Below are 25703 nucleotides of genomic sequence, written 5' to 3' on the forward strand. Positions count from 1 at the left end.
GGAGAGCAGCTAAAAAGACTTGTTATTATTTCGAAAAAATGGCAGAGTCTTTGCATCCACTGAATATACCTGCCAGTGTCTGACTGCGAAGAATTAAATCATCCCCTTAGAGATTGTTTGCAGACCTGTTTCCTCTAAGCACTTAAACATTAAAAAAAAAGAAAATATGAAAAAAAACACCTTAGTTAGGTTCCGCATGTTGTTAGAGACTGAAACAATCCCATGCATTGCCCAAAGCAAACAAAATATAATCCGTGATGAGAAATAACAGCCGTGGTTTCCAAAAATGAAAACATTTCCCCAGATACCTCCAGAGTATGCCAATGCTTGCCAAGCTTACTTCAAACGTTGCTTTAGCCACTCTCTTAAGAGCATTCAGTGGGCGCATCAAAGCACCTGCTCCCTATTAATCTGGGAAAAACGTTCCCCAAGCCGCCTCTCCATGCCTTGCAGAGGTCAAAAGTCATCCACTGAGCTTCCATGCCAGAGGCTCTATCTGGTTTTGCATTTCAGTCCTACACGTTTTAACCCAGGAGTTCTGAAAAGAAATGCATAATTGATCCCTCCTTCCAAATAAGGAATGTAGAGAGTCACGCAAGGAATAGATCCATGGCTTCCTATTGTAAAACATGTAACTTTTCTCATATAGGTAGTCCTCGAGTTACAACCATCATTGAGCCCAAAATTTGTGCTGCAACATTAAGTGAAACATTAAGTGAATTTTGCCCCATTTTATGACTTTTCTTGCCACCGTTAAGTGAATCATTGCATTTGTTAAATTAGTCACATGGTTGTTCAGTGAATCTGGATTCCCTATTGACTTTGCTTGTCTGAAGCTGATCACATGACTCCAGGACAATGCAACCGGCATAAATATGAACCAGTTGCCAAGCGTCTGAATTTTGATCATGTGACCATGGGGATGCTCCAATGGTTGTAAGTGTGAAAAACGGTCATAAGTTGTTTTAGGTGCTAAAACAATCATTTTAAGGATCAAAACAAGTGAAAATGTAGTCATTATATGATTGCACAATTGTAGGTTGATTTGAAAAAGGCAAATTGGAAAAAATCTCATGCAACAATATATCTAGCTGGCCCTCCATAAACCCTCCTTGGTCTCTTGAAACATCAGAAAGGAGTAGAAAGATCCAGATAAGATATGAACATAACTTGTTCTCTTTGCATGAGTGTCTTGTAAATTGAGATTAATTTTCTCTTGATTTTTGTACAAGTATAGCTACAACCTTATTTTATTTATAGAATAATCAGGTTCTCCTGTCACCGGTTTTTATTTGGTTTGCTCTTCCTTTGAATCTTCCACTTTAAACATATAAATAAAACATTTGCAATCCGTATTTGGTCTATAATGATTAAAATAAGTGCTGAATTATGTGTTGTTTTAAAGGCAACATATATTAAAGAAGCTGCCCCTGGATGAGTAAAACTCACAGACAGTAAAATGTTAACAGAAACATGCTTAGGATAAAAGTGTCTCTTAAAGATCAAACAAAATACTTTTAGAAAAAGGGTATGATTATAACAAAAAGTCAAGATAGCAGTTGGATGCAATGTAGTTGAGCAGCTGGGAACATTTTTATTTTTTTACCTTCACAAATTTACCAACATCTATAGAAATGTGTCTAAGAAACAAATAATGATTTTCTAAAGACAATTGAAATTGCCTAAAACAAATACATAATGCATACGTGAAATGCACTTCATTTTTTAACCCAGTAGGCTGGATTTTAACTGGAACCTGTGCTGAAGTTATGGAAGAATTTAAGCAATTTGAATATGCTTTAACCAGACATGGGTTTTTTTCCCTGTTTCAGATTCTTTGTAACCCAATAATATTTTTATCATCTAGTTTCTTGTGACTGGATTATAAATGCATCTTATTATATTTGTTTCGGGGTCTTGCTCTTGCCCGTGGCATGTTACTGAAGATGTCCATGCATGCTTGAGTTGCCTTTTGCATAACCCATCACAAATTTTGGAGACTGAATTATTCTGGTATCATACTTGAGTCAAGAATGAACTTCAGTTATTCCCCTGGGGCCAAGTGAAAAGAGCCCCAAACTGGTATAATCAAGATGAAGACGAATTCAGAAGGTCCCTCTTACAGATTTGTCTCCCATAGTGTATCAATCAATGAGCAAAAGAATTTCTGCAATGTTCTGCTGCTGCACTGACCCGATCAATAAGATGCCAAAATGCAAAATTGCAGCAAACAGTTATGAGATAGAACTACTACTTCATAAGCCTGAGGATCCGGAGTGCATATTTTCCAACGTTTGTGCTTTTCTCCCTGCAGTCAATAGGAAGGACTTAATAACATCAACATTAGCATTGGTGGTTTCTTTTGAGTTGGGATCAGCAAGGTAGCTTCTAATACCTGTCTTGTTTCTCCATGCCTACCAAAGGGAAACATTGTAAGTAAAAGTAGTACAATCACTGGAGTTTTCTGTGCAAGGCTATCCAGAGCATCAAAAGCTGAGATTTTTGTCGGCCCTTCAAGACAAAACCCAGACAAGAAGCTCAAACCATGACTATTTTTATTCTAAGATGTAAGAGAATCTTGCAAAACTTAATGAGCACTTTCCCCTCTTTTGCTCTTACTTTCCAGGGAACGAGGACCCTTCTCAAAGGGTTCCCCGTTTCCCCTTTTTCTTCTATACCTTTCACGTGATGGTCGTCTAGTCTGCAGCTCTTCCTCCTGACTCCCATGGCCATTCCCACATGCCATTACAGATTTTATCCAGATGACAAGAGGGGCAACACAACATTGCAATATACACTGTGTCCTTTGTGTACCTATTGATGTGGCAATGACCAATGAAAAGGTCAGAGGTCTCATCACAATGCATGCTTCATAATTCCTCCCTGCCTGCTCTCTCTCTCTCTCTCTCTCCATAAATGTCCATTGGCCAGAAGCCACAATTCTATTTCTTGGTAGTTGGAAATATCCCCAACAGATATTTTAAAGGAAAAAAAGGAGTAAATAAAACGGAAACTTTGTGTCTACATCCAGTATGTACTGATCATCACTGTGCCTTCTAAAGTCAAGTACTTATTTGTGAACCCCTAAATGCACAAACATAAATATATTTCTGCTTCAGATTTTTTTCCCTAATAATGCATTCATTTTCTTTCTCTGGGGACAAATTATGTTTAGTCTGGAGAAAAATAAACAAGAGTCTCTTCTGGATTTAAGTATTCATCTTTTCCACATTAATTACAAAAAGTTAGTATATAGCTATAGCTCACTATGTTTCTTCCCTTCAAAGATAACTCTCTGGTATTTCTTCATTGACATGTAGAAGTCTTTAGAAATCTTTTTGTCCCAGAGGTGGACAAAGTTTTGCAGACATGAGAACAAAGCTTTGTAGCATGTCCAATCTGATTACAACTTTACATTCCATTCAGGTACACGTTGTTGTTGCATATTTTGCGTCCTTTTAACTCCAGTTAAGCAAACAGGCTGAGTTCTTGATTTATTCCTTCAACTTCAATTCCCTGAACTACAGGTGTATAATTGCATTGCTCAAAGTTTCACATCCCCTATTTTGACAGGTTTACACTGCAACCTTAAGACACTTAAAAAAAAAATTAAGCCCGCTTAAACACAAAGGAAACGAAACCCACAGAGTGGAATATGCAATTGCAGCCTTCAGATGTGTTATGGCTCCAAAACAGGGGGGTCAAACTCAAGGCCTCTGGGCCAGATCCGGCCCGCAGGGTGGTTACATCTGGCCTGCGGGGCCGACCCGGAAATAGCAAAGGACCGGCTCACGTTGCCTCTGGCAGCAAAAATGGGGTACAGGGCAGGGGCATACACACCCCCTTGCCCTACTTTTAGCCTGTACGGTCTCCTGCAGCACTTTGCCAGTCAAAATAGGGGGCGTCCCCGTGCAGGAGGCATCCATACCATCTCCCCCACCACTTTCCGCCGGCTGATCCGACTCTCAAAGAATTCCAGTGTGACACCCCTGCTCTAAAATGTAAAGCACATTTACTACAACTTTAAATCTGTTTTATATCAGGTGGCACAAACCTTCACATGCAAAAGGGGGGGAAAAGGGGAAGAAAAGCCAAGCTAGATCATATGGTAGCTCCTGCCTCTTTTCCTGAGACTGTACAAGAGATAACAGATAATCAGAGTTGGAAGGGACCTTATAGGTCATCTAGTCCAACCCCCTGCCCAAGCGGGAGACCCTACACCATTTCTGACAGATGGGAGTCCAATCTCTTCTTGAAAGTCTCAAGTGATGATGCTCCCACAACTTCTGAGGGCAAGCTGTTCCATTGGTTGATTGTTCTCACTGTCAGAAAGTTTCTCCTTATTTCCAGGTTAAATCTCTCCTTGTTCAGTTTCCATCCATTATATCTTGTCTGGCCTACAGGCGCTTTATAAAATAGCTTGACCCCTTCCTCCCTGTGGCAGCCCCTCACATATTGGAAGACCTCTATCATGTCTCCCCTGATCCTTCTCTTCTCTAGACTAGCTATGCCCAGTTCCTGTAACCATTCTTCATATGTTTTAGTCTCCAGTCCCCTAATCATCCTGGTTGCTCTTCTCTGTACTTTTTCTAGAGTCTCAACATCTTTTTTATAATGTGGTGAACAAAACTGGATGCAGTACTCTAGGTGTGGTCTTACTAAGGCTTTACAGAATGGTATTAGTACCTCCCTAATACAAAGCAGCCATCCTAAAAGCAACGCTACATTAAAATGACACGAAAGGGGGAGGGACATTCATACCCCTGCCTCCTCAGGTGTTCCTCGACATATGAGCACAATTGAACCCAAAGTTTATGTTAAGTGAGGCATTTGTTTAGTGAACTTTGCTCCATTTTATGACCTTTCCTGCCACAGCTATTAAGTGACTCACTGTGGCTATTAAGTTAGTGACATGGTTGTTAAGTGAATTGGGCTTCCCCATTGATTTTGCTTGTTAGAAGATGACTCTGGGACACTACAACTGTCACAAGTATGAGTCAGTTGCCAAGCGTCAGAATTTCGATCCCGTGACCACGGGGAATGCTGTAATGGTCATACGTGTGAAAAACGGTCATAGTTGCTTTTTTCAGTGCTGTTGTAACTTTGAACAGTCACTAAATGAACAGTTGTGAGTTGAGAACTAGCTGTAGTTATAAAAATATAAGAAAAAGGAAAAGCCATAATTAATGTTAGAGACTTTATAAAATAAATTCAAAATAGGTAATTTTCATAAAAATAGGTAATTATTTTACAAGACTTCTAAGTAAAAAGAAACTTCAAGTTTTATAACAACTAGTCCTTACATTGTAGTTAAATGGGAGATTTTCCTCCTTTCTTTAAATACTATTTAGGCAAAGCAAGTTTAAGAACCAAAAAGTATAAAGTTTACTCAGGTCTTGTGTTGTTGTGTGCTGAATGAAGAATCCAGAAGAAAATTTTTACTTCAATGGCTTTTTTCCCCCAAAAAATTTAATATTACTTGCTGAGATAGTCAACAATACAGATATTTTTCATTAAAATTAAACATTTACCCCCCTTTAAACTGAGAAATAAGTAACACTTTCTATAAGTAGAATTATCTAAAGCAAGACATGATAAATATATTACAGTGGCACATATTTTAAAATATTAAAATAAATTACTGTATTTCAAAACAGGGAAACTAGGATACAATTTACCTGAAAATTTTCTCTTCTAATCAATATATATACCATCTACTATACACTGACATTAAAACAAATGTTATATTCACAACAATCTACTAAAATTTGTGAACTGCAATGGACTACATACATCTGCCTTTTGATCATATGAGTGTGAAGAGGAGTTCTTAAAGGTGCATTACAATTATGCAACAAACTATGAAATGTTATCAACCTCCGTCCCTTAAGAGACTTAATTAAAATCTATTAAAAAAAACAGGCTTCTGTTTGCAAGGGACTATATAAGGTGCATGCTTTGCTCTCCCAAACCAAGGTGCTGATTATGAAGAAGAAAACGATTTCCAAATTCTTCCATGGGATTCGTTCAAAGTTCAGAGCCACAACTTTTCCTTTGCAGAAATCCATCAGCCTCTCATCTCCATCAAACCTGCGTTGCCAGCCAACCTCAGTGGGCCCTTCCAGGGCCTCTCTGGTAATTTCTTCCATTCGCCAAGGATTTTTTTCTCTCTTCCAGAGACGTATTCCAGTTACAGAAAAAAGATTGCCTAAATAAGATGCTGAAGGACTCGTTTTTGCATCTCCTCATCTTCATGGTGGTTGTGATCTCTTGTATTTATAATACCTTGGAATCAGTGGGAGGGAGGGAAACAGATAAACTATAAGCTTGATAGATCTGACTAGCTGAAAAGTAACAAATGAGTTGGTGATACGTATGAATGGGCGCAATATGTTGAAAGCATCCGAGTTCCTTTATTTAACTTTTCCCATTCACCCCCCATGAAAAATCAATGGACAAAAATAATACTTCAGATGACATGAAGGTTAAAGTAGTTCAGATTTTTTAAAAAAAAAACATGAAGAGAAAAAAATAGTCCAGACTGAAATCTGATTTATTTATTTAAATATATTATAGCTGTCCAACTCCAATGGACTCTGGGTGGCATACAGACCCTCCCTACAAATTGTTATAAAAACAGATAAACCTTCAACCACACAGACAGCCCAAACCAGGGTGGACAACTATGGCTCCATTAGATTTAGATTAGAAACATCCTCCCAGTCATAACAATGTTGCCCTTTATTCTGGAGTTCCGGAAAGTTCTGGAAACCAGGCTTTGATCCCAGGCCTGGGGTTAATATACTTTTATAATTTGGGGGGTGTTATTTAGTTTGATTGTTATCATTTTTAGATCATGTTAGTCTTGGCCAGGAGTTGACACCTATGGCCCCTTTACAACCTGTGGACTTCAACTCCTATGCTTGCTCAGTGAAATCCATAGGCCTTCCTAATAAGTCCATTAGGGACTTATTAAAGGGACCAATTTGCCAACTCCTGACCAAGACTGTGAACTAAAAATGATAAAAATCAAACTGAATAAAAGTATATTAGCCCCAGGCCTGGGATCAAAGACTGGTTTCCAGAGCTTTCTGGAACTCCAGAATAAACATGGAAGGCTGTTTCTCCAGAGTGTGGAAGATCCACCACAAAAAAGGCCCCACTTCCCTGGTTCCACAAGATGACAATATTTAATACAGGGGATCTAGAGCACATTCAGTCTGCCAGAATGAACTGGGCAGGCAGAATAATTGGAGATAAGTGATCTCTCGGTAAACTATGGTACCGTTATCAGCAAGCAAAGCAGAAAAATGCTGAATATAAATGTATAACTCTTCTTCCAAATAATTTTCTCTTTTAGACATTAACAGAATAAGTAAGTATATTAAATATGTACAAAAAGACATTTAAAGCAAATAGCAACACCGACAGGTGAATGCTGCAGTGGCTTGGTAGTGTCACCCTTTATTTCACTGACAATAAAAAAAACGTATTATAGCAGAGTACTCAATATGCCCAGATCTCATTCATAAATGGAAATAAGCTGTGTTGTTTTGATGAACACAATGGGCCATTATGCAGAATGGCCACTATGTCTCATTCAGACATCATATTCCTTCCCAGCAAAAGACTGAACAAGTATTACGAGATTGATTTGTGCTAAATTGCAGAGGACCAATGAAAGAAAGAGAAAAAAACAACAACTATCCGTCCCAGCATTCTACATTGTGCAGACATGCTGTTTGCTATGCTTCTTTTCAATGTGGTGCAGCTCACTGACCCATGTTCTCTTTCTTTTCTACCAAATACTAAAGAAAAAAACAACAACTCAAGATGGGAAGAAGTTGTAGCAATTTCTGTCCTCTCTGCTCCAGCTGAGGAGCCATTTCTGATGCTTCTTTAGATCAAGCTATGTTCTGAAGCTGACATGCTTCTCACATTTCTTTTAAACCTCAGCTCCTATACTATTCCCTCTGCAGCTTTGTGGTGGTGGGGGTCCCAAAAATAGTATTTCTATTTAGGAGACAACTCTTCAATCAAGAGTGATATCACGAGCACTAACAAAAAAGCCTGTGAAAATACGATTTGCTTTGTGTACTAGCAAGTCACACTGCCTCCCACTGAGAAGGGGAGATGCCTTCAATCCATGATGCTCTTTATCCTAGATTTCTGGGAAAGATGTTTGAGGGGCATTGCATGAGAGCATGAGAAACTACCATGTTGAGGGAATCCTAAATTTAACTCAGTGGAAAGAATAATCTGTTGGGGCTTTGCTTGTCCTGCTGTTATTAGAGCAATAAACCAAATTGATGATAATAACACACAGTAGAAGCTCGTCATCAACTCAGTCCAGTTCTTTGCAGGTCTCTTAGTCAACAGAGGTTTGTTACATTTAACAGCCAAAGCTCAGCAATATTTATGCAATTTGTGTATTCATCTTTAGGATGTCACTGACAGTAAACGAAGACTTCCTTAAATGAAAGTTCATACAAAGCTCTTAATAACTTCCAAGCCTAGACAGGAAAAGAATCCATTTCTCGTACTACAGGGGCCCCCAACTTGTGGGCCTCAGTTTACTACTGGACCGTGGCCTATTTGCAACCGGGCCACCTGAGCGGCAGGCACCAGTGCTCGCAGCCCCACCTGCCGCTCAAATGAAGCTGTGCACGCGTATGTGCGCCTGCCCCTCGCACAAAACAATCCCCTCTACCCTCCCCTTGTCGTCCCCCCCTGCGCTGGGCAGTCAAACCTGGAAAGGTTGGGAAAAACTGTCCTACCACATCAAATTTCCCGTATTTCATGAAGTTCACCTGAATTAAATAGCCTGTCTATGAAACAAGAAATAGCTCAGAGGCACAGAATATTAAACTACCGCATTAGTTCTCTAAATTACCAGCTGCCTTCGATTGATAGCCTGGGCTTTCTTTCTTCTTCCTTGCTGCCCAACCATTTACCTTCTTGTGTTATGTCTTTGAGGCTGTGAACCTGAAAACCCCCACTGTGCTGAGATCCATTTTTAACTAAAGAACAACTTTTTAATTATTTAGACATGGGCGTCATCCTACCCGAATTGAAAGCTGTTATAGTTATTCCACAGCATCGCTGAAGGTCAAGTGCCAAGCGGTCTTGTCATCTTTATTCTGAAGACCTTCTGAAGACATTTGTAGAGGGGGAGTTATAAAGCCTCTGTACTGCTTACTTGACTTCGTTAATTTCTTAAATTCATTAGCAAAGGAAATGCCTTTTCTTTTATCATCTCGGCTTGCCTGCCCAGGAGGGGACAAAAAGGAAAGAAAGGAGGATCTCAAAAGAAATGGTCAAATGTGATTTATTCACATAAATACTGGAAGCAATATCTCCATGAAGAGTATGACTCGTTGCGTTATTAATAATAACATGACACCACATAGTTAATTTCCTTTTCCCTCATTCCCCAATAAATATTTCTGTAAGATGCATAATGAACCCAATTCATGCCTATGAATCATCCAAAGATTAAAAATAATGAATTTTAAAAGCAAACAAAGAAACATGCACGGACAAATCTGACAATTTTATTTTCACACATATCTATTATGTCTTGGATTTCTTCTATTTTAATCCGTTTCTAATGATGCATAACTGTGAAATGGCAAAATTTTCAGAGATATGAATCATTTTATAACTATTATTATTCAATCCAAATTGCAACCTCTTTAATAATTTACTTACTTGGACTTGTTCCTTAAGTTTAAGAATAAATTTCCCAGCTCCTTTCCATTTGTTCTGGGCCTGAAACACACATTCTTGGTCCAAAAGAATCCTCTGACATGTTTTGGATGTGGAAGATCTTTTGTTTGCTGGCTCTTTTGTTACTTCTTCCAAAAGGACGTAATCGCTTGGGTTAGGATTGTTCAAAATGCTGTAGGAGTATTTGGCTTTGCATAAAGTCTGTTGAAGAAAACAAATCAGAGGCCAATAAGCTTCTCTCATGAGTGTGTCAGTCTTACAGGGTAAATCTGATTGGACCAGCAGTGGGTTTCAAAGTGGTTTACCACCGGTTCGGTGGGTGTGGCTTGGTGGGCGCACTTTGCGTGCACGCTTTGTGTGTGTGCGCACTAAATGCGTGCTTTGCGTATGCACAGCTTTCCTACTCACTTCCTGCAATACTGCACTCTCCCTGTGTCTTCACAGCATTCTGCTGTGCCGCGCAAAACAACTGCGCTTCGAAAGCAGGAAATAAAAGTATGGGAGCGCGGGCGGGCGGGCCCAAGAGATTGTCGGAGCAAACTGGTTCACTCCCAGATGATCTTCGGAGCTACTGGTTTGGCCGAACTGGACCGGACTGGTAGAATCCCACCCTTGGATTGGACTCATAACCAGATGAGCTAATTCTACTTTGTTGTAAAGCTACATGGACAGAATCATGCATGTCTGAAAGAACAAACCTGCTTCCACCTCCTTTACAGCCTGAGAAACTAGGGAGGGTCTCTTCTGAACCTCTTGCCTCACCCATCACCTACCTGCAGACCACGTTGTCTCTAATGTAATTTTCTTGGCAGTGTTTTTTGGTCCTTCCCACATACAATCACCATGGAGCAGATCAACACTCAACCAACTGTACCCTGGTGATCTGGATTAGACACTTTCATAGTACTGTCAAGGATGAAACTTTCACAGCTATGTGCCTCTGCGCTTCAACTTGCCATTAGAGTAAGGGGAGGGGGGTGTTGCTTTCGAACAGGTAAGATGGAGAAACTAAACTTCTATGGTTCCGCTGAAGACTGTGAGAGCCTGGAAACTTTTCAAGGACATCCTAACAAGTGTAGAGTTTGAAGCAGACAGTTCCCATAACAAAGAGAACCTATCTACAGGGACTATGTGAGGCCTCAGGGCTGGGAAAATTCTATGAACTGGTGTTTGGGAACCTCCGAGTTAGTTTTGCCTCGACGTTACCATGCAGTGTATTCAATAAACAATAAGATTTTGAAAAATGGAAATTATCCTGGAGTTTCATTTGGATTCTCCAGCTGGATGTTGACAAATACCCATTAAACATCCCTTTGAATGATATTCAATGGGTCCACTGAACACCAGTGCAAATCTTAGCCAGGAGCATGTGAGATAAAAGCAATTTATTCTACCTGTTGGATTACATCCTGGGCTGTGCTGAAGCAAGGCGCCTTGATGACTGTCCGAGGTTGCTCAGGGGAAACATCATGAACCTGAACAAAGAAACTATCATCTTCAGAGACTGCGACCGCATCGTCTTTTTCCTCCTGGCAGAGATTCTTTGCATTTAAACTCTAGAAAAACATGTTAAATATTAAGAGTGTCTAGGTTTTCAAAGTAGAGCCGTATCACAGAGGTTGCTCCCTCAAATCTCTTCTCCTTTCTTGCAAATTAAAGTTGGGAGTAAAGTAATTGTTTTGGAAAAATATAGAAGATCAAAAGGACATTGGCCAACCGAGCATCAATTCAAGATGCCAAGCTTGTCAGTGGGAAAAGCACAGCCTGGGTTCGAGATTGAGGGCTGTGCAAGGGGTTGCCAAAGCATCTATCCTCCTAGAAGTTTGAAAGCATGCTAATGCGAGTAGATAAATAAGTACCACTTTGGTGGGAAGGTAACAGCTATCTGTGCACCTTAGCATATAGCCACGTTGGCCACATGACCACCAAAATGCTGGCTCCCTTGACTAAGAAACAGAGATGAATAGCACCCCCTAGAGTCAGATATGACTGGACAGGGAAGACTTTACCTTTATTAAAAATAAAAGGTAGAGCAAAGAATCCATATATTTATTTTCATTTCCTTTAATCCAGACAGCCAAAGTGGTTTATGCAGACTGATAGGATCACTGGCATTCGTCTATGGCCGTGATGGCGAACCTATGGTATGCATGCCAGAAGTGTCACACAGAGCCATCTCTGCTGGCACATGAGCCACGCCCCAGCTCAGTTCCGCTGCGCATGCATGAGCACCTCTTGTTAGCCACCTGATTTTTGGATATCTGCCATGCACATGCTGGGGGCGGGGTGCATGAGGGAAATGTGTGCGCAGGGGGCAAGGGTCATGCGGAGGGTCATGTGCATTCACAGGGAATGAGGGAAGCACGGGGGGTCGCATGTGCTTTGCATTATTGGGGGGGTTGCGTGCACATATGCAGGGGGGCGTGGGGGAGCACGGGGGGTCGCACGTGCATACGCAGGGGGGTGTGAGGGAGCACAGCCGGGTTGTACGTGCATTGCATTATGGGTGCAGGCAGATGTGCCCGAGCACTTTCAGCACATGATGATGAAAAGGTTAGCCATCACTGGTCTATGGCGTTGGGGTGTGATTCACTTGATCAGGTCGATCTCATACCCCAACCCACATATTGTCAAGACAGCATTCACAAATAGCCAGTTAATAGAACAGAAGAACAGAGTTGAAAGGGACCTTGGAGGTCTTCTAGTCCAACCCTACTCAGGCAAGAAACCTTACACTATTCAAATATTGAACACTGCTATGTCACCCCTAGGTCTTCTTTTCACGAAACTAGACATATCCAATTCAAGCAACTGTTTTTTCAATGTTTTAGCCTCCAGTCCCCAGTCAGCTTGGTTGCTTTTCTCTCCCTCTTTAACAGATATACCAGTTATACTGCAGACTACATCAATGCTCATGAATCAGCTGGCAAAATAAATTTGTTAATTCTGATTCCATTTTCCTTCCTTCTGCTAATAAAAGCAATTTTATTCATAAGCCTTGGGATATGGATAGAGGAGCCTCATTAGCATTGTATATTTGAATTTTCAAACAGCTCTTGATAAACTTTCTCATCAAAGGCCCTTGACTAAATTTAGTGGGCTTTGGTTAAGAGGGCCTGTCCTTTTATGGATTGCTAGCTGTTTAAAAAAAAACACAGAAAGCAAACAGTGGGTATAAGTGGGCAATATTTTTCAATAGGGAAAACCATGAATAGAGTCCCTCAAGGATTGTGGGTTTTTTTTTTTTATTTAAACTTGTTCACAAATCAACTTCACTTAGGGATAAGCAGAAAGTTGGCCAAGTTTGCAATACCATTCAGCTGAAAATCCTTTAACTGGGTGAATAAGGTCAATCAAATGTCAAATACATTTCAAACATCCTGACTTCACCTGCATTTTGTGGAGTATGAGCTATCTGTAATATTTTAAAAAAAAATTGGAGTGAGAGTTATCCACAAGGATATAGTGCAAAAACATATGGTGGCTTTGTATACAATATCCTGCAGATTGATTCCATTTGGAGTCCTAGTGGATATCCCAATAAAAGAGGCTGGTTCTGCGCAGAAGCTATGGCGATGGCAAATTCCCTACTACTGATAGTAATTAATGGAGAAGAATTTACCAACAAAACTGCTGGTCCTGGATAGTTCCGGTCTGCACCGCTTCGGGGCAGGCAGGAATCCGTGACTGTGCACGGTTTCTGCCTGCGCTTGCTGCCGGAGTGCCCTGAGCCACCCGGCTTCAGGGCTAGCCACCTCCGTAGAAGGTGGCGAAGATAGGGGGATCTGGCAGGGTCGAGAGATATCGCACCTCTCTTCTCTAACCGGCTAAACCCTCTTTTCCGAAGGTAGCTGAGCGGCGGTCAGAAATGGCCGCCACATAGAAGCGCTCAGCCGGAAAAAGAAAGTGCAGGAGGAGTTGAGAAGAAGTGAAAGTTTTTTTGCTGACCGGGACAAAGCAACAACGAAAGCACCCTGGAACTTAAAATTTGTGAAAGAGACATCGTTTCCAGAGTTTACAAGCGCGAATGGAAGTTAAAAGGGAAAGTTTTTCTTTTTTTTCACTCTCCTTCCTAACGTGACAGTGAATAGAAATGCAAGAGAAATCGGAAAACCCGCATTGGCACTAATAGGTAATTAAATGCTAAAGGGATAAGGATTTCTGAATATTTAAAAAAATATTTTTTTGCTGTAAGTGGGAAGGGAGAGGAAAAGAATTGGAGCAGGATTTGGAAGTAAGGAGGAGATTGCCTAGAATCTCAAAAAACTATTAAATATTAACAAGACTTCTAAAAGATATATTTTAACTGGAACTTTGTAACTAAACAGTAACCCCAGAAAGATAAAGTGAAGAAAGAAGAAAGTGCTAAAAGAAACAGCTTATTTGGATTGTTTAGTGACTTTGGGACTTTTGGGAATTATCTTTGACTAAAAACACTTGGGTGGTTGTTTTGGAAAAACTTTTTCTTTCTACAATGGCATCACTTGTGGATGAATTGAAAATTGAATACAAAAATACAAAGAAGAAGAACAAGAAGGAAAGACTCTCTTGGCACTCTTTTTTCAATTTTTAGAAATGGTGATTTGCACTTATGAGAAACTGACTGTGCAACAAGATGATTGGGACAAAGAAGAAGCCATCTTTGATGAACAAGTAACTTTATTTGGGGAAGAAAGGGAGAAAGAGGAAAAGAAAAAGGGGACTTTAAGACTTGAAAAAACAACCAAAAAAGAGAAAATAAAGGTGAAAAGTGGATATGTTAGAAAACAACAGAAAGGGGGAAAGCAGAAGAAGAAAAGGGAGGTGGAGAGACAAGGGGTAAAAAGGGCAGGGAGAAGAACAAGCAAGGGAGGAAGGAAGGGATGAGAAGCCTTAATGGTGGGGAGCAAGATGTAAAGAAACAAGATTCATTTAGAGACAATGGGTAAATTTAATTGAAAAAGGGATTCTGCAAAGGTACATAAGATTGTATTCTTATATTTGTACTTAAAAATAACGTTAGAAAATTGGAAACAACATGTGATCAAAAATGGGATAAAATATTTAGTGTAACTTAGTGAAATTTTTGTGAATAAAAAGAAGGCAATGAAATAAATGAGAGAATTGAAGTAGGAGGAAATGGGAACATTTTAATGATACAATGATTTAAAATATGTGATGTGGGGGAATAACTATGGAAAGTATATGGAAAGTATATGGAAAGTATAAGTGTTCCCATAAAAGTATGATATTCAACTGAAAAGTAACGTGTAAAATGTTTAAGATATAAATGAATATTAATATTAATGATTAGATTTGTATTGGCATTGATAGTTGTTTTAATTATATTATATACTTATAATTTTTTTTCTTTTTATAAAATATAATGTGTAATTTTAGAATGTACTAAACAGAATCCCAATGGAAGTCATGTATTATATTAAGTATTATAAATTTAGGGAAAGAGTTAAAGGCATCACACTCCAATCAGTGTACAGGAGAAGTTTTGTTTAAAGAGAAAAGAGAAATAGATAGCTGGAAAAACAGACAAAGAATAATAAGCATTATGATTTGAACTGAGATGAGATAAATAAAATAAAATTAAGAAAGTTAAAAGAGGCGAGAAGCTATATAGAAAATGGTAATAAGATATGGAATGGTATATAAAATGAACATGAATTTGAATTTGTGTCTGTATGAAAAGATGTAACCCGGGATCAAGCAGCTTTCAGAAAAGATGTTTTATGTTTTGTTTGTTTGTGTATTGTCTTTGAAAATTAATAAAATTTGTTTAAAAAAAACAACTGCTGGTCCTGTAATTTCCTTACACAAAGCTACTTTACTGCTGGGGTCCCTAACCCCCAGTTTGTGGACCGGCACTGGGCCACAGCATGCCAGAAACCAGGCTGCGCAAACAAAGGAAGCCCCATCCGCAGAATACTGGCAGCACACAAAACCACGCCCCTTCCAGTCCGTGAAAAAAAACTCTCTCCACGGGACTGGTCTCTGGTGCCCAAGAGGCTGGGGGCCACTGCTTTATTGTATTGCATCTGGACTATTGTGTACAGTTCTGCTTTGTCCCATTTGAAAAAGGACACTGTAGAACTAGGAAAAGTTCAGGAAGTGGCAACGGAAATGAACAGGGTTGGGTGGGTTTCAAACTACCTCTCTTAATAGTTGGAACATTTGGGACTCCTTTGCTTAGCAAAGAGATATTTATTTATTTATTTATTTGATTTGTCAATCACTTACAAAATAATAGGTATAAGTATAAACATGAGTAAGAATACAGAAAATAGGTACGATTAAATGGGGACAATAGGACAGGGACGGTAGGCACAATGGTGCACTTATGCACGCCCCTTACAGACCTTTTAGGAATGGGGTGAGGTCAATAGTGGATAGTTTGAGGTTAAAGGAGTGCGGGGTTTGAGGATGTAACAACAGAGTCAGGCATTCTAGGCATTGACCACTCTGTTGCTGATAACTCAAGATAACTCAAGAATGACCACCTTGGAGAAATGAGACAAGGATTTTCTTCCTACTCCTCTCTAAACACTAGAACAACCATCCAATGAAACTGATTGGAGAATTTAGAAGAAGAAAAAATAGAAAAGAAGACTACTTCTTTATGTTGTTGACAGAAAGCTATGGTGGCATAAAATCTGCCTTTCTCTTTTGCCTGTTCTACCTGTATTGCATCAGCTTCAAGCCAGGGTCTTCTAATCTAAAGTAACCTACAGCTTGACGTAACCCTAGCATAATATCAGAATAAAAGGAGAACATGGCACACACACACACACAAAATATTTATACCATGGGAGGGGGAGAGAGAGAGAACCAGAGGAGGTGTGCCAAGCTGTCAGAGTTAGACATTTTGGAGCCTCAACAGGGGATGTTTTCATCCTGCAGTCAGTGGGGGTCATCTGACTTCACCATGACCTGTTTGAGTGGGATTGTCCTTAACTTTGAACTAACATTCATTGGTTGGAGAAAAACCACTCCTACTATTACACCTAACCATGACTTGAGATTGTCTGAGACATGGGTAAAGGATGAGATCAAAGCATATCGTAGGAACATGGCAGAATACAGAGTTGCTAGGGTATGTTTGTACAAAGTAAGGTAGAAATGTGAAAAGTTAGATGTGTACTTAAAAAAAAAACACCTTGTCTTACTTAAAATGGACCTATGTGATCTATTCTTCCCAATTCAAATCAGGAACCTTGGGTTTATTATTCAATTCATGCTCAAGTTTGACTTATGTCACTTTTGACTTTCTTGTTATACTTTTGTGTAATATAAGAGCCTGCAAAAATTCAGTATAAAGGGTACACACATAAAAGAGAATCACATATTAACGAATAAAGAGGCATCAATAAAGGAGAGTATTTGTTGCTCAGGGTTGAACTGAAGGGTCCTTGGTGCTCTCTGAGCTTGGCTGTTTTCTTGCAGACATTTTATTATCCAAACTAGGTAACATCATCTCTAGCACTGATGATGTTACCTAGTTTGGATAATGAAATGTCTGCAAGAAAACAGTCAAGCTCAGAGAATCACCAAGGACTCCCCCACATACAAAAAAAAAAGAGGCATCCTAGATACTTATAAACAGTGAAGAGTGCCCATGGATCTATAGGTGAAACTCGAAAAATTAGAATATCGTGCAAAAAGTTCATTTATTTCAGTAATGCAACTTAAAAGGTGAAACGAATATATGAGATAGACTCATTACATGCAGAGCAAGATAGTTCAAGCCGGGATGTGTCGTAATTGAGATGATTATGGCTTATAGCTCATGAAAACCCCAAATCCACAATCTCAGAAAATTAGAAGATTGTGAAAAGGTGCAATATTCTAGGCTCAAAGTGTCCCTCTCTAATCAGCTAATTAAGCCATAACACCTGCAAAGGGTTCCTAAGCCTTTCAATGGCCTCTCAGTCTGGTTCAGTAGGAAGCACAATCATGGGAAAGACTGCTGACCTGACAGTTGTGCAGAAAACCATCATTGACACCCTCCATAAGGAGGGAAAGCCTCAAAAGGTAATTGCAAAAGAAGTTGGATGTTCCCAAAGCGCTGTATCAAAGCACATTAATAGAAAGTTATGTGGAAGGGGAAAGTGTGGGAAAAAAAGGTGCACAAGCAACAAGGATGACCACAGCCTGGAGAGGATTGTCAGGAAAAGGCCATTCAAAAGTGTTGGGGACTTTCACAAGGAGTGGACTGAGGCTGGAGTCAGTGCATCAAGAGCCACCACACACAGATGGATCCTGGACATGGACTTCAAATGTCGTATTCCTCTTGTCAAGCCTCTCCTGAACAACAAACGTCAGAAGCGTCTTACCTGGGCGAAAGAAAAACAGAACTGGTCTGTTGCTCAGTGGTCCAAGGTCCTCTTTTCTGATGAGAGCAACTTTTGCATCTCATTTGGAAACCAAGGACCCAGAGTCTGGAGGAAGAATGGAGAGGTACACACTGAAAGATGCTTGAAGTCCAGTGTAAAGTTTCCACAGTCTGTGTTGATTTGGGGAGCCATGTCATCTGCTGGTGTTGCCACTGTGCTTCATTAAGTCCAGGGTCAACGCAGCCGTCTACCAGGAGATTTTGGAGCACTTCATGCTTCCTTCCGCAGACGAGCTTTATGGGGATGCTGACTTCATTTTCCAGCAGGACTTGGCACCTGCCCACACTGCCAAAAGCACCAAAACCTGGTTCAATGACTGTGGGATTACTGTGCTTGATTGGCCAGCAAACTCGTCTGATCTGAACCCCATAGAGAATTTATGGGGCATTGCCAAGAGAAAGATGAGAGACATGAGACCGAACAATGCAGAAGAGCTGAAGGCCGCTATTGAAGCATCTTGGTCTTCCATAACACCTCAGCAGTGCCACAGGCTGATAGCTTCCATGTCACGCCGCATTGAGGCAGTCATTGCTGCAAAAGTGGCCCAAACCAAGTACTGAGTATATATGCATGCTTATACTTTTCAGAGGTCCGATATTGTTCTATGTACAACCTTGTTTTATTGATTGCATGTAATATTCTAATTTTCTGAGATTGTGGATTTGGGGTTTTCATGAGCTGTAAGCCATCATCATCACAATTATGGCAAATCACGGTTTGAACTATCTTGCTTTGCATGTAATGAGTCTATCTCATATATTAGTTTCGCCTTTTAAGTTGCATTACTGAAATAAATGAACTTTTGCACGATATTCTAATTTTTCAAGTTTTACCTGAACTTGCATATACAATTTCCAACTGCAATAATTAAATTTAAGCAGTAATTATAAAACAAGTATTCAGGGCATATATTAAAATTGAAAGTAAAAGTACAAAATCAACCATGTCCCTACTGAGGTTACTATAAGATTAAAAAGACATTTGAGAGTGCCCTTCTCTCTTCAGTTGTGGCCAATTATGTATCGGCATGGGACGTTTTCAAATAACTGGAAGGGATCCGATCACAGCAAAAATGCTTTTAGCTTTTATTCCATGCTGTAATAATAATGCACATCTGCAGGACAGGAAAAAAAATACCCTATGAATGCAAAATAACATCTTCAGAACAACTTCACACATTGAATTTAAGTGCTTTCATTAAGAGCGCATAACAATCTAGCTTCTTTATAAGGCTGGAGTCTTCTGTTCAAAATTCCAAGAATAAAATTCCAGCCAGCCAGTCGCACATGCTGCCTTTGTCCCTCTCACGATACCATCAGCAAGCAATAGACGTCAAGGCAAACAGACTTACTTCCTCACGCATTTTAAAGATAATTCTTCCGACATAGCCTTCTTCTGGGAACCAGCTGTTCAAGAGCTGGACAAGCTCTTCCTCAGGACCAAGTACTCTCTGGAACGGAGGCTTCTTATACTCATTTCTGTCTTTAGATATAAAGCATTTCTCCTCCATCAAAAAGTAGTCAGTGGGATAGTTTCCAATACCGTTTGCATTAGCCAAAATCTAAAACAGAACCGTGGTGATAATTAGAATGGCAAAGGAATGAATTGTTCAATAGCAAATAATTGTTTATTATTTAGCTGGCATATACAGAAACATATTAATGCATTACTCAGAGGGTCTTTCTTAGTTGTCTATGATTTAAACCAGGGGTGTCAAACTCGATTTCATTGAGGGCCGCATCAGAGTTGTGTTTGACCTCGGGGGGCCAAGGTGGGTGTGGCCAGAGTGGGTGTGGCCAGCTCAACATCACTTGTGTTGGGGCGCCTTTGTTGGCCCAAGTGCTCTGCCAGTGAAAACAGGCTCCCGAGCTCCGTTTTTGGCTGCAACAGCCTCCTGCAACCCTCTGCCAGCAAAAACAGAGCTTGGGACGGCTGCCTGCAGCCCTTGCAAACTCCATTTTTTGATGCGATGGCCTCCTGCAACCCTCTACCAGTGAAAATAGAAGTCGGGAGGGCCATGGGTGGCCACTCCCAAGCTCCGTTTTCGCTGGCAGAGACACCATGGGCCGGTCCTTCACTGTTTCCAGGGCAGCCCTGCGGGCCAGATCTAAGCACCCCCCAGGGTGGATCCGGGCCCCAAGCCATGAGTTTGACACCCCTGATTTAAACAACTGATTATTATAAAAGAGACAAATACTTTTTGATCTTATTTTTTGTTCAATCGGGCTTGCCAAAATATTTATTCTGCTTCCCAAGTTACTAGAATGGAAGAACAATCTCTTAATCAGTTGAAGGATTTTCTGCTTATGAATTTGGCACTTTTAGGCTTTTGCTCCGGATGGGAAAATACATGACCAGCAAAAGCTTTACGATGAAGCCAGTTTGCTTGGCAGTGAGAGACATCTCATTTCTTCACACCAAACAAATCATCCAAGCTCTCTTAAAGGATAGCAAGAATTATAGTACTGCATCACCATCAGTTTTATTTTATTTTTTTTACTTCAGGATTTCAGACTTTCTGTTGCCCTAAAAGTTTGCATCACTTTTTAGTATCACAGAATAATTGATAATCAAACATTCTCAAAACCTTTTTGGCAGCTCTGTAGCATAGGCCGTGATGGGTTTTTTTTTCCCCAGAGATATTTCATAGTCCATATTTTAGAGTTATATGATTTATCTATTTCATAATAATTTCTAAATTGATTATAATGACTGCAGTTGTAACGGGCGGGGTGGGGGACAGGAAAAGAGCTGGTTGAAACATATTGAATTGAATATACATTTATTCAATTTATATTTTTCCTCACTCGCCAGGCAACTCTGCAGCATGGAAAATTGATCATGATATGTTCCAGGTACATTTTTACCTAATGAACTTCATGGCTGAGCATTTTTCTATGTCAAGATAATAAACTAGTGTTTTATGTTAAGTGGGAAGGTGGAGAGACGCAAAAATAATTTTCTGACTGGAGATTGGAGGATATGACTGGAAAAGTTAGAAGAATGACAACTGCTAACACCATGCATACGTGTAACGTTTTCAACTTAATTTCATCAAAACAAATGCAATTTCTTCATAATTACTAGAGATGACAAAACCAAACTCCAGCATTTATTTTTGCATCACAAGCTCAATGCTGTTCTAGGGAGAGAAAAGATGAAAAATTACAATTGACAATTCAAGATCAAGAAGACTATTCGGGCTTGTCAGCTATCCTACTAAGGATTTTTGCCAAATTGTCACATTTTTTTCACTACTCTAAAGACAACGAATCACTATGCAGGGCTTGAGTGCAACCACAACGAGTAGAACAAATCAAAATTTTTGGAGCAGTGGAAGTGCTCAAACCAGCATGCAGATGAAAGAGCAGAACTCCGAAGACTGTCACAACCACCATTGGTTCAGCACTGTTGTACCTTGGAATGCTCATTGAATGAATGATAGTAGGTTGAGAACTGTCTATGGTATTGGCTACATACATCTTAGGATTTTCAGAACTCAAGTGACTTTTTTCATGCAAAACTTACCTCATGCAAAAGCTGAGCTACTGTAGTTCCTTGCCTTACAGGGAAAATTGTGAATGGCTCTGGACCTGGAACTCCATGTATGGTGACTCTGTGAACTGCGGCTGCTCTCAATTCTGCTGTGCTGAATTGCTGTCCAATACACATACACCAAAACAATATCAATCAGAATAGAACTAAATGGACCTTGGAGGTCTTCTAGTCTAACTCCCTGCTCAAACAGGAGATCCTATATCATTTCAGACAGGTGGCTGTCCAGTCTTTTCTTAAAAACCCTCTAGTGATGAAGCATCCATAATTCGGAAGGCAAACTCTTCCGCTGGTTAATAGTTCTCAGTAAATAGTACCTGCTTCTGTATATTGTATTGCATTCAACTAGTATGAGTAGTAGACATTACTTAATAGCACATTCTAATTCCCCAAGGCCCATCAAGACAGGTTCTAGGTACAATGGAGAGGGAGAGGGAGAGGGAGAGGGAGAGGGAGGGAGGGAGAGAGAGAGAGAGAGAGAGAGAAGAGAGAGAGAGAGAACTCGCCACAAGGCACAGGGTAAGAGTTACTCATCACAGGGCAAGAGTTACACTATTACTGAAGAAATAAATGATGGAATAGAATAATTAAAGAAAGGATGCCAAAGGAGGGACAAAATGAAACTTGACTGAAAAAATATTGAATTATTGCATTGTGCTGTGGCAAGTTATCCCATAGCGAGTTTGCCATGGGAGTTGTCCTGCAGCGGGTTGGCCATGGGAATCAGAATTCATAATAAAGTAAACTATGATTCAATGTTATTAAAAATAAATAAGGATAAAGGTCAGAAAAATTATTGAGGCTAAATGGATAAAACTGAATAATTTGTCTTCTGCATAATTGGGTAAAGCTTAAAAAATTGAAGAAATACAACTTCCTGTGTAACAATATATAAACACTAGAAAAAACAAACTATAGTTCCTATAGCTTCTTATGAACTGAGGGAATGATAAAAACCAATGTTAAGAATTAATTTATTACATTGTAAGCAAGTCCTTATCTCTCAAGCTGAAAAAAGTCAGAGTTAATCCTACTTAATGTTGGATGGCCTCTATCTCTGACTTTATTTTTCCAAAAAACCAATAAAATCAAAAGAGATACATTTTATATACCCAGAGTTTAACCCAGTCAAGTAATACAGAATTATATGTAGAATCATAATACAGTCATATTCTATCTCCTAAACAAAAATAAATCATTTACGGAATCACGATAGAATTACTATTTCACTTCATGGAATTTTATGGTCCAGTGTTGTCTGATATAGTTGAATTTTTAAATGAAAAATGAGCAAATATATTCTTGCACAGAAAAAAATATCCAACACTAGAAAGGCTGATAGAAGGTTGATAAACCTTATGTAAATTATACAAGAATATAAGAATAATAATTATAGCTAAAGATTATCCAATATTAGATAAATATAATGTATTAAGATATTTAAGTTAAGAACTTGTATAGATGTCAAGGATGGTGTTGAAACTATGTTTTATGTCTATATAATGTAACAAAGGAAACTCAGTAAAAATATTTTTTTTAAAAAAGGTTGATAAACCTCAGATATTAGTAGCTGATATTCAAATAGGCTAAAAGCCACAGTTCTAAAAGAAAGAGAGCAACACTGAGTATATATAATGGAAGTACAAGTCTGCGTAAATGGAATTAGTTGTCAATTAAGATTAATAGAAAGCTCCATAGATGCCAAGGCTATTCTGCTGGTTGTATAGGAATAGATTGAACACCATAATAAGACCAAAAGGTGCTTTTTTTCAAGAGGAAACTGGACTTTCTGGTTTTTCTTTGAAGATGTTTCGCTTCTCATCCAAGAAACTTCTTCAGCTCATAATAAAGACTTTGTGTACTCAGATTTTGGTACTAGCTACAGCTTGTTATAAAATGTGTTAAAATTTTAACTAGAAATATACTGCTAAATATATATTTAGGTAATTACCATAGAAGTAGGTACAGCATTTAAAAAAGAATTTTCTTCCATTCTTCGGCTGTTAATAAACAAACTGGAGATTTCTAGTGCTTCATTATGCAGGTTTCGTAATTGGAGATGCCTGTAACCTTAAAGAATGTATAATTGGAAATTGAAGAGAGAAAAAATGAAACCAGAGTTTTGCAAAGTCAAACTGAGGCTTATTGTGTTTAAAAAGTACAAATAAGACCATTTATTTGATAAACATTTTGCCTAGAGTTTCAAGAAGTCTTGTTTAGGGGTTCTTGGTGCTCTCTGAGCTTAGTTATTTTTGAAGACATTTCATTACCAAACTAGGTAACATCATCAGTGCTGTGTGTCATCTTGTGAGACTTAGCAAGAGTTTCTGGCATATCTGGAGCATGAAACATAATTCTTCAAGCACTTCTCAAGTGATACACAGGACTACATATTAGACTAGAACTTTTCAAAGTTCCCTCTACAAATGTGCCATTTCTTTGCCTCCCTTTCCAGAATTATTTGAGTCACTTTTTTTAAAATGGGCTTTTTTCTTGGATGGAAAGAATTAAATGAGTAACAGGAGTGGGAAATGAATGGTGGCTTTTTAGAAATGGACTGCTTTATAGGTATCTGAACGCACTAAACCTTTCTATGTTATGTGGCCAAAATCACAATCAAGTAAATGAAAAAAACTAATGTCCTCTACTCTATCAAAGTTGTTTTTGAAAGAGCTTATCTTGAAAAAGAGTCATTGTAAAACATACAGGAGTATTCTCTTATCAAAAACAATCATAAATAAATTCAGAGTGGAATCAAGGGCTCCACTGGAACTTAAGTTTAAAATGCCTATTCACTTGTATATAACATAACTTGGCTAAAAATTGCACAAATACTGTGTGGACTATGCTGGGTAGATTCAGGGGTGGGATTCAAATTTTTAACAACCGGTTCTATGGGCGTGGCTTAGTTGGTGGGTGTGGCTTGGTATTCATGGTATTGGCTGGGCGTGGCCAACTCAATATCACTCACGTCGAGGCACGCATTTCCTCGCCTCGCCTCTCATGACTGTGGGGATGCTGCAACAGTCATAAGTGTGAAAAATGGTCATAAGTCACTTTTTTCAGTGCCATTGTAACTTTGAATGGTCACTCCACACAAGCAAAGTACCAGCAAAGGAGGGGGAAAAAACTCCAGAGAAGTTCCTGAGACAGGAAGTTTAGTCCTACCAAGAACGTAATAAGGGTTAACAGAGAGGCAGTTTCTGTAAGCAACACCAGAATGTTTCCTTCCTGCTTTCCTTACAGGATTAGGCCAGTAATTTCTTCTAACAACCGGTTCTCAGAACTGCTTAGAATGTTAACAACCGGTTCTAGCAAATAGGTGTGAACTAGTAGAATCCCACCCCTGGCCTTGGCTGTTGCTGAATGAAGGTGGTTGCCTTAGGAATAGCATTCTTGGCATGGACACTACCACTGACACGTCCTGAATTTGTGATCAAACACTATTTGTAGAATAGGGCAGGAAAATGCTGAAGGCATGTTACCTATTTTTAATAAAATATTCCAGCATAGATAGTCCTCAACTTATGACCACAATTAAGCCCAAAATATCTGTTGCTAAGTGAGAAATTTGTTAAGTGGGCTTTGCTCATTTTATGACTTTTCTTGCCACATTTGCTAAGTGAATCATTGCAGTTGTTAAATTAGTAACATGGTTGCTAAGTGTGTCGGGCTTCCCCACTGATTTTGCTTGTTAGGAAATCGCAAAGGGAGATCACATGACCCTGGAACACTGCAGCCGCCATAAATGTGAGTCAGTTTGTCAAACATCCAAATGTAAATCATGTGACCAACGGTCATGTGTAAAAAATGGTCCCAGGTCACTTTTTTCAGTGCCACTGTAACTTTGAACAGTCACTAAGTGAACAGTTGTAAGTCGAGGACCACATGTATGCAAAGAGAGTAGAGTCCAACCAGTAGTAGCTCTATGTATTTTCTTCTTCACTTTTAGGCCTTTGAGAGCTGTATGTGGTGAAATTTCATTTTAATGTATGCCAATTAGTGTACATTCACAATGACAATAAAGTTATTCTA

At 39.3% G+C, this 25703-nt stretch overlaps 1 protein-coding gene and 1 long non-coding RNA gene across 10 annotated transcripts in view; both read right to left on the reverse strand.

Annotated features, from left to right (window-relative positions):
• Positions 1–2279: 2279 nt before the first annotated feature.
• Positions 2280–25703, reverse strand: part of PLCE1 (phospholipase C epsilon 1) — a 164984-nt gene continuing 141560 nt past the window's right edge. For 7 of the 9 annotated variants that reach the window (XM_087964190.1, XM_087964191.1, XM_087964193.1 and 4 more), the window contains 7 exons: positions 23620–23738; positions 21642–21770; positions 19465–19674; positions 11124–11285; positions 9712–9930; positions 9066–9266; positions 5619–6285 (listed from right to left, as the gene is read on the reverse strand). In XM_087964190.1, the coding sequence (XP_087820316.1) occupies positions 9087–9266; positions 9712–9930; positions 11124–11285; positions 19465–19674; positions 21642–21770; positions 23620–23738 (1019 nt within the window). In that variant the 3' untranslated portion in view covers positions 5619–6285; positions 9066–9086. Of the gene's footprint in view, positions 2415–5618; positions 6345–9065; positions 9267–9711; positions 9931–11123; positions 11286–19464; positions 19675–21641; positions 21771–23619; positions 23739–25703 lie in introns of those variants that run through there. The other 2 variants (XM_087964188.1, XM_087964189.1) reach the window with 2 other exon arrangements.
• Positions 13160–17315, reverse strand: LOC148130840 (uncharacterized). The gene is made up of 2 exons (XR_015749357.1): positions 15537–17315; positions 13160–13383 (listed from the first exon to the last, which is right to left on the reverse strand). It is a non-coding gene; the product is annotated as an uncharacterized LOC148130840 (long non-coding RNA).

Source organism: Notechis scutatus, chromosome 4, assembly GCF_049901735.1.
Source record: "Notechis scutatus isolate UNSWTSFEM ecotype Mainland chromosome 4, rNotScu1.2, whole genome shotgun sequence".
In the NCBI taxonomy this organism is placed as follows: domain Eukaryota; kingdom Metazoa; phylum Chordata; class Lepidosauria; order Squamata; family Elapidae; genus Notechis; species Notechis scutatus.